Here is a 10000-nt window from a genome sequence, read left to right as displayed (position 1 = left end):
TCATAAATTAGATTTCTATGAATGAAAAGGGTAAACAGGAGATGCTTCTGCAAAACTCTTCTAGACGTGCAGAGATAAAGGATGGCTCTACCACACAAAATAATCAGATACAAAAATAGCTGTTCAGAAACAGCACACCTAAGGAGTACTTTAATCAAACATTTAGGTTACCTGCCAAAAGGACCATGATCTCTTCAAAATGCAATGCGGATTAAAGTGTTATCTAACACAAGCAGAAAACTAACCTTGGAGTGGAAGTTCGAAATGTGTTCATCATAATTTTCATGTCTTTGGATAGAGAAACCAGCTTTTTCAGCTAGATTGCAAAACTGGTTTAAAGTATTCCCTCGGAGTGGAGCAAATACCATTGCTTTTCCCTGGAACATTAAAAAGAGAATTTATACATTTTTAAAACTGGAAAGGAACCAGATATAGCATACACCTGACTAAGCTTTTAATATGCTCAAGCTGGAAAAGTCAATTGTTCTCTTATTAAAATACTAAAATATGGTAACACAAATACTTGTTCAAAATATGCAAGATTCCTGTGATTAAACAAATGCAATCTAGAAAGTAATAAATAAATATTTTCTTTAGAAAACTGCCAACTGCAATACATCTGCTTCTTTTCATATAGTAATGGTGTCTGTGGATTACCAAAATAAAACACAGAGACAGCATACAGAACATGCACTCAATGGAAAATCCATTTGTTAGCTCATGATCATGCAAGGACTGTAAATAATTATTTTCTTTTTTCTCCCTCATACATAGAAGAGTACCTCCCATTTGCTGTCAGTGGAATTACAACAGTATAAAACAAGGCAAAATGGGAAGCAAATCAGCCCCAATCATTAACTTTTCAAAGATATTTTAAACTACCTGAGCAATGCAGCTAAATTTGACCTTAAATTGCTAAATTGCATTTAAATCAAGAATTAATGTTCCTGAATACTCATTCTTGTTCTTGCAAGATGATCAGGCCATTTATGATGCCCAGGCAATACCTTATGGTCCATTACCTAATTTTTTGTTCATCCTTCTGTATTTAAGAAAACAAAAATGACTGTACCTTGAACTGATTTTAGACACTCTGTGCAAAGTATTTGCCCAAAGCCTAACCTACTTGATAGAGCATCTCTTGAAGTCTTATTTGCAGAATTAATTCTAATTGGCTGAATACTGTGTCCTGTCACATGGAATGAAAAGCGGTTGAAGAGCTGTAAACAAAGGTTAATATCAGCCAACAGCATATCACAGTGAGGGGAGCCACGAAGTTTACTGTAAGTTCCTGTATTTAACTTCTATGTTAATGAGAGCTAAGATTAATTTGTGAGGTGCTGTAATCAAGCAAAGAGACAAAAAAACATTTTTGGGGATCTGAGAAACTTGTGAAAGGATTAGACGCTGTGGGAGTATATTTAGCTGGAGAAAACGCAATCTTCAAGCCACAGGAAAAGAGTGATCAGTACAGAGAATTTCAATAGGAATGCTGGAAAGTTACAATGCTGACACAGACACTTAGTGAGGAGAACAGGGAACAAATCTGTGTCTCACACATGCACACATACACCGAGACAATGCACAGTGAGGCAGCAATAAAAATGCTATGTCAGTACCTATGGTGCTAATGTGCACTTAAAAGATTCCAACCATTAACACCACAACACTATATTTATTCTCACAACAGCTCGGTGAGATAGGGAAATGCTGTTACCCTCATCTTTCTCATGGGAAATTAAAGCACAAAGGAGTCTTAGGGAATATCCAAACCAACTCAACTTCTGTTCATTTGTGCAGCTGTAGCTTTAATTCTGTGGCAAAATAAGAGGTGCAAAGGGGTGTAACTCCCACCAAAGGGACTGGAATTGCTTATGTAAATGTTAGGTCTGAATATAGGCTCAGGTCAGGATGAAAAACATTAAACACAGGAAATTCACAATCGGTTTCCTCACATCCTTGGCATGCTTTAATGTCATCAGACAGAAGTGGGGAGCAAAGGGAGCCTTCAGCTGAGGATCCTGCTTCTCCTGCTGCCATCTCATGCTCCCCGGAATGTTGTTCTGCAGAAACCCTTCCTGGCATAAGAAGGCCAAGACTCCTCTGGAGACCCTTATTTTCACAATCACTGTAATGGGGAAAATGTCCCTTATCCAGGGCTTACTGACCATATGATCCACATTGGAGCTTTAGATGTGACTAAACTTCATGAACAGAAACTGCTGGAGGTTACAGATCCTACACTGGCCACTGATCCAGCAGTTCTGATGAGGTGCTCGTGCAACAGCATTCCTTTGCCCCCTCTGGAGTCAGCAGTCCATGCAGCCATTCCTTCTCATATTCTCTCAAGAGTACTTTCAATTAAATTTGAAAGAGAAGTACAGTTATCAGTGTCCTGATAAATACAGGATATAATACAGAATCAGTCTCCTGATTCTACTCTTGATGACTATTCAAAGTTTAATTCTAATTCAAAAGCATCTCCTAGGATGATATTTAAAGGATGATGTTTAAAATACAAAATGGCTGCTTTTTCTCAGATGGAAAAACACTTCCAGCAAACTTGTGAAAAAAAACACAGAGGAAAATGCCAGTTCTGTTAGTTTGACGTGTCACTAAAATGCTACAGTAAGACAATGGGACAGTCATTCATATTTTGGATATGACTTTACTAATCAGTTATTACTAAATGTGGTCTTGTTTGCTGGTACTAATCTCAGCTCAACAGCATTCCATTGACTTCATTGGGATTTTGAATGGATAGGCCCCAGAAGAATCAAAGCCTTGATAAAAAATTGTTCTTAATTAGGGAAATATGCAAAAAATATGCTTATTCTGAGATTGAAATTAAAAGTATATTTTAGTGATATAAGAAGTCCTTAAATGTTGGCAAATCAAGTCAAGTAGGTTGAGAGAAATAAAATATAGCCATTCAAGATAAATTCATTCAATGCAATATTTCTGTGCCTAACCCTTTGAATGGGTTTAAAGGCGACATTTGCCTCTGTAAGAAACTCAGCTAGAAATTTCAGCCCTCAGTGAATCTGTGAGCTGCTCATTTCTCTCTGTGAATTTCTTCCTGCAGTAACACAACTGTCCATGGGGACAGTACAAGGAACCAGATGATTGAAATGATCAGAGTCTGGTTTTAGGGCAAACAAAAAGTTAACCAGAACACATCATTCTGTGCCATAAGGATTCTAATAGTCAGAAATATCATCCTTATTGAAAAAATAAATACCAAAGATAAATTTTTAATTAACAGTAGGAATGGACTGAATCTCTTCTTCAAGGGAGCTTTGCAAGGATATCTGTTATTCTCTGTTTATTCCACTTTTTCTGTTGCTAGCGTTGGTTATTATTTTCCCTGGACTCTTCTAAACTAGTTGTATCCTAGTTATATTTGAAAAATGACTCACATTTAGGTATGTCAATTGTATCAATTTGTCAAAATATTTCCAAAACGGAATGTTCTAAATTTGAGACAAAATAATTATTGTAGAAGAGTGAACTTAATAAAAGAAGTTTATGTCTTAGCTTGGGCATAAACGAATGTCCACAAACTATTCTTAATTATTGCAACTGGAAAATAAGTTCACTATTGATTCATTTATCCTTTAAAAGCCTAAGTGTAGTGCCATTTAGTAACGTGCCCTCTGACATTATCCTTAGATTTATACAGGTTAACAAGAGCAGTGAAATTGGTAACTATTTCATACATGTGACTGCATCTTTTGGGATCTCGAATGAGCATATGTTTTTATTTGTGTCTTTCAAACCCTGAACACATATGCTTGAAGGCAACTCTGCTGAACATGTCCTTTTTGGACAAGAGAGCTCATTTCAGGTGTCTGTATTCCCAGCTCCCATCCTATACAATAGTCTGCTGTCCTCTTAGTTAAAAATCACAATAATTTGCCATGCCATAACTGGATATCCATCCATACAGCCATTCATAAAGTGGATTAGGTAACTGAAGTTTGGATAGGGGTCCAAAACTCTGCAACAGAAATTCCTGCATGGAGCATGAATTTCTTAAGTTAGCTTTGCTGATAAGAAGTAGGAACCATTTGCTGTGCCTAAAATGCACAGCAAGTAAGTGCTAGGTTATTGATACTGACTATGCTATAGATCACAATGTGCAGAAGCAAACACAGCTAGGAGGACAGGCAAGAAAAAGCCATCTCCCTTTACTCCATCTACATTCACAGAGGAGTGTAGTTCATATGTTCTGAAATACAAAGGCACGTTCTGAATTTGAATTAGCTGATTGGAGTTAAGAGTCAGGCCAGGTTTGGCTTAAAGTCAACCTAACAATTCCACAGTTACCAGGGCACCTCTTGCACACTACTCTTCCTGCCACTCTTGCTGTTCTTCCCCAGTGTCCTTTCATGGAGCCAGTAGAGTGGCACATGGGAATACCTGAAGAACCAGTTGCTGACATTGATCTGCACTGAAAAGATTTTTTTTCTATTTTTTTAGACTGGGATCTGCTTTGTGTTCCAGATCACCTGTGGTCCCAAAAATTATTGCAGCTTGACAACTGTTGGTACTTCATGAATGTCAGAATGCATCACTCTGAGCAGGAGCAGCTTAACCTCTTCTTACTGCCACTGACAGATATATCTGGGTAACCTTCTCCTCAGGGTGGCTACATTTTTCCTGTCTTCCTGGCAGCCTTGCCCCACAGCTCATTAAAATAATTCAGTCTTAAGTAACTTGCCTTAGGTCACTCAGGAAAGTCTATGATAGAACCAAGAATAGAAACCTGATCACTCTAAGCAAAGAATGGGATTACTTACACAACTAAAATGACTCTGGTTCTTAAGCCTTTGCACGTTTGGGTCTTCTATTCCTTTTACAGAGCAAATCTCTTGTACAAAAAGTACTACAAATTTTAAATAAAGTTTGGAAATTCACTGCTAGCATGAAATGTTTTGTTTTCAAATTGGAAGTTTACCTTATTGGAAGATTTGGATGTTAAACATGAATGATAAAATTTCTCTTTCAAAATCCTACTTAGAGCAATTACTTAATGTTTTCTCCTTTTCTTCTTTTGATATCTTCCCTTTTTTAAATATTTGAGAAGATATATATATTTTATATATGCATGTAACAGAGTTTTTCTTGCCTGCAAGTCTCTCTGATTTAAACAGCCCAATAGATTTAAATGGATAAAATATCTCGAGTGACACTCATGTAGAACATGTAATCATTCTATGAAGAACATAATTTCCTTGTTTTCTAAGGTATAAAATATGTAAACACAGGGCTTTCTTAATGGAAAAATGTTTTAAGCCACAGTATACATATAAGCGATTTGCTCATTTTATATAACCATAAATGAAAAGGAAAAAATATTCTTTCATAACAAACAAATACACAATGACAAAGGTTACAATTGAAGGGATTAAAAATGACAGAAGCCAACATAAAAACTTTCAATATCGTATTTTACTTTAATATGAAGACATTATTATCAAAGGAAAATACTTGAGAAACGCTTTGATAAAAATAATCTGACGCTATCTTTGAAGCGGTTTCATTTATTTTACTACCCACTGTGTTCCTTATCAGAAGGCCAAGTATAAGAAGTTTCCTAGTTTATGATTAGGAAAGAATCTGATAGATTAGAAGACTCAATTGAAGTTGGACATAATAAGTATTAAAGTATTACATGACATTAATCCTGCCATTCCATTACTCTCTCAATCATTGTGCACAGACTAATTATTCTGAAGCCAGTGTTCAGGAGAAAATAGAAACATACTTACACTGGGCTGGAGTAATCTCTTTATTGCATCAACAAGGCTAGCTCTGTACTGGTCCAGAAACAGGCTGACATTGAGAAGAGAACAGAATCCAGATTAAAATGGGTTTTCAATTCTAATGATACTAATGCAGATAAGTACAAGGCTAATTACATATGTTTACACAATGCTGTAAAAGAGAAACTGTGGTCTACATTTCTATGCAGTTCAGGTACTTTTAACATTTAAAAAGACATAAGAGGAAATACAATCTAAACTAAACCTAAATTATCAGCTGAAATAAATCTTTATATAGCTGAAAGTCACCAATCAGACATGCTATCTATTAAAGTAATACTGTATCAGAAATGAGGATCAACATAAAATGTTAGCATTTTATATGTATATACAAGGGGGATGGAGTTTTTGAAAATGTTTTCTATTGTATTTTAGGTGTTACCATTAAGGGTATTTTTTTCCCTTCTACCTTCACAGATTTGGCATTAATTCTTACCTATTATACATATTTGCTATATTTCTATATCTATCTCTAGCTATCCTTATAAAGATTTACAAGACCCTACCTCCTCCCTCTCTCAATGCTGTTGAAATACAATGGCCCAGATTGTGCAGAGTTGTCATCTCTCAAGAGTGCAACCCTTCATCTCCAGCATGGGTCCCGCAAGGATAGCAGCAGAGTCAATTTTCCCATGCAATGTTGCCAACACGCTCAGCCCTATTTTGGTGTGATTACCTCATGATTTGAGGGGATAATTCATTCTTCATGCCCCTCAGTACCTTAATGTATATACTAATAGCGGCAGCCCAGGTGCCAATCACTCTTGACTAGATATTTGTGGACATGTAGTTACTGTGGATGAGTGCATTTACAATGGTTAGTGAACAACCATCTGATAGCAACTGATGCCTTTCAGTCCTTACTACCGTGGGCTGCATTTATATTGGTGATTCAGATAAGAAACTCTATCAAGCAGGCCACAGATAATGTGATTTTTTTTTTCTTCTTTTTTTTTTCCTTCCCCCCAGATTTTCTCTGTAATAAAACTGCTTTCCAGCTTGTGTCAAGTTCAAGTTTCATACTACATGGCATTTTGTCCATTCTCTATGGGTATTTTAATATATTCTCCTTCCTTTTATTCTCAAACTTCTTTTCTGAAGAGATGTGGGTAATTTTTTTTTCCAGTTTTGAAATTCTAAAAGAACATAAAGAATAGATGGAAACAATGAAATGAAAAAAGTAGTCTGCCAACCACAGGCCTTTCATCAAGAACAGAAGATGTGTGAATGTGAGGACACTCCACAGCTACCAAGGAGAATACTGTATCATATGCCATAGAGGCGAGCAGCTGGGCAAGAACTGTGAATCTTTGCTACCCTGGGACAAACAAAACAAAACTTGCAAGTGACCATACTTCATTAGTAAAAACTGGCAGAACCTCACACTGTTGAGAAAATATAGTAGAATGGATAGCTATATATCTTGAAGAACATTCAACATACCTATATATGTTGAAGAACATCTAATACAGAAATATGATCTGAATTTTTTCTCAATAATATGAATTACTAGCTAACAATTTTCCTGATAGCCTGGCTTACAAGAAAATTTGAACTTGAGCAATTGACATGATGACAACCCCTCAGCCTTGATTTATCTTCCCGGAAGAACTTTACTGAAAACACGGGTGCTTAAATTTACTTAGTTGAAAAAGCATCTCTTATCACTGATGTCTCTTGGGTGTTTTAATGACATTCACCAAATGTTGATCCCTATACACTTAGATGTTGTAAGACACTACCTCACTGGGAACTTAACCACCTGCAGAAGAAGTGGAATAGATGATTCCTCTCCCAAAAGAATAGCGAAAAGATGTTTCAACATGAAACATCGCAAGCATGCACACATTTAAGACTTCCTGGGATCCTATGTAAACAGAAGCACATTCTGAATGAAAAGTTGATTTATCATATTTTTATTATTGCAGTGTAGTGGAAACACAATCTTGGGGCAGATTAGCAGTGCTAAAATCCCCTTTTCATGGACCTGAATACCATTCTCTTTTTTTTTTTTCCACAGTGAGATAGGGGCACAATTACTGCTACCAAACTTGTTCCTTTACAATGAGAACTACAGTTTACCAAAAGCTGAGTGTCTGAGAACTTCAATTTTTTTCTGTCCAACCCCAATTAATACTTTGGAGGCATGGAAGGTAGACTCTTATCCATCTTAGCTAGGAAAGCCAGATAACTTGAGACAGTTGCCTTCCAAGAGACCTGTTCCTGGCAACATAACTTGCTCCAATTGAAAATAGTTTCTCATACTGTGGTTTCCAAACTGTTGCTCTGTGAGCCACGTACTCGTACCAGAAGGAGCAGAGAAGACTGGAAGCAAAACTACTGCAATGCAATGATAGGGAACATATCTATCCTCCCTCTGAGTCAGGGGATGCCTTAAATGAGGAAAATCCTGAAGAAGTCATTAGGTAATCGGTGCTGCAGACAGGAACAGCACAGGATTTGGCCCACGCAAGGGGATTAAGTCACGCAGTTTTTCTTACCAGTAGAATTGTATGACTAAATATTACCACAGCATACTGAAAATGTCCCTGAGAGCATCCTTCAAAGCTCACAACATGTGAGTTCCTGTGTCACCTGCTCTAGGTGACCCTGCCTTGGCAGGCAGGTTAGACCTGGTGATCTCCAGAGGTCCCTTCCAACCTAAACAATTCGGTGACTCTGTGAACAGCTCAGTAAAATTAAATGCATTGTTCTAAACCAATCACACACAGTTCTCACACCTCAATTCAAATTTGGCTTAAGCTTGCCATTACTTTAGTGGTAATATTTCATGTTTATGTAGCTCAGTACAGGAATAGCAAGGTTTTCTTGGGTCAGCAAGAAAGTTTCAAATCACAGTAATAGAAAGGTGAGAACACAGCTGATGATTTGGCCTTCGTTTAGGCAACGCTCTTAACCTGTGAAATCTGGATGAACAGGCAGGTGACATTGTCACTTCTCTAATCTCTTACTCTTTAATTAAAATCTTAAATTGCAATTAAAGCCAAAATAAAAGTTTATACCAAAACTGCGGAGAAGTAGCAGTAAGCCACAAGGAAAGAAATGAAAAAAAAACAGGTAGATTCTTAGTTTGCTTCATGCTAATATCCTTTTATCTTCTGCCTCGCAACAAGACACATACACTTTATAGGCTATGATGTGAACTTTTTGGGTTTTTGCATGCTCTGCCATTGGTAAAAGAGTTGAGTTTACAGGTGTACTTCAGATATTATTAATTTAATATGTAGCATCTAATGTATACAGCCATTTATTTTTTTGTTCGCTTTCATCTACATGGGTGACGTAAACTAAAAAGACTCTCATTTCTGTGCCATCAGGTTCCAATGCACTTGAAAGTGTGTGCCAGAAATCAGGCCTAAAATGGAAAGACAGAGGTCTTACTGCATCCCTGCAAAAAGATCTCCTTATAATAAGTGAAATAAACTAACAGAGACAAAATTGACATATTTTAAGGTATTTAAAGAATACTTTAAGTTCAGGTCTACATTCCTGGCAAAGCCACAACTCCCCGTGACTTCAGCAAAAATCTCAGCAGTGAAAGTAATGTGGGATAGCTCCCCCTGGCCTCTGTTATGTGAATATGTATGCATGTGCCAAACATCAAGAATAGAATCATTCTAAGTAAATAAAGTAGGATATTACACATTTCCAAAACAATACGGGGTTCTAAAGCTTATTTTGCCTCTACATCAAATTATTTGTGAAAACTTGCTTCACAATAATGTGAAAGATAAAGTTTTTTTGTTGTCTCAGTCCTACTGACCTTTACTCTCTCTTTGGACTAAGAATCTCAGAACTTTTGTCCTCAATAAAGAATATGTACACTATTTAAATAAATAGAAATCTAAGGCCCTCAAGAACTTTGGGAGATTCTTGGGTTTGGCCTGTCCATCCAGGTACCTGTGATTTCTCCTTGTCTATTCAAACTCACAGTTCCATCACCTGGCTTTATATCCACAGATGTAGGTCAAATGAAAATCAAAAATTCTGAGAGCCCTCATTTGGCCTTAAAATTCCCCATGAAAAATATGAGATGGGTGAATATGTTTTAAAGGTTCCATTATTTCAGTTTTGTTTTTTTTTTTACTGTATCCTTTTTCCAGGTGTAGTCTCATATTGATTTTTAAGCTTATTTTTATCTAATAATTGAC

General features: G+C 36.6%; 1 protein-coding gene across 1 annotated transcript in view; it reads right to left on the bottom strand.

Moving 5' to 3' along the window:
- The window catches only part of CAMKMT (calmodulin-lysine N-methyltransferase), a 208227-nt gene that overhangs the window by 7116 nt on the left and 191111 nt on the right, over nucleotides 1-10000 (bottom strand). The window contains exons 9-10 of the mRNA XM_005416193.2: nucleotides 5775-5838; nucleotides 246-377 (exon numbers count right to left, since the gene is read on the bottom strand). Of these exons, the coding sequence (XP_005416250.2) occupies nucleotides 246-377; nucleotides 5775-5838 (196 nt within the window). The remainder of the gene's footprint in view (nucleotides 1-245; nucleotides 378-5774; nucleotides 5839-10000) is intronic.

The sequence above is a fragment of the Geospiza fortis genome, unplaced genomic scaffold (genome assembly GCF_000277835.1).
Source record: "Geospiza fortis unplaced genomic scaffold, GeoFor_1.0 scaffold41, whole genome shotgun sequence".
In the NCBI taxonomy this organism is placed as follows: domain Eukaryota; kingdom Metazoa; phylum Chordata; class Aves; order Passeriformes; family Thraupidae; genus Geospiza; species Geospiza fortis.
This window is presented reverse-complemented; position numbering and strand designations above follow the sequence as displayed.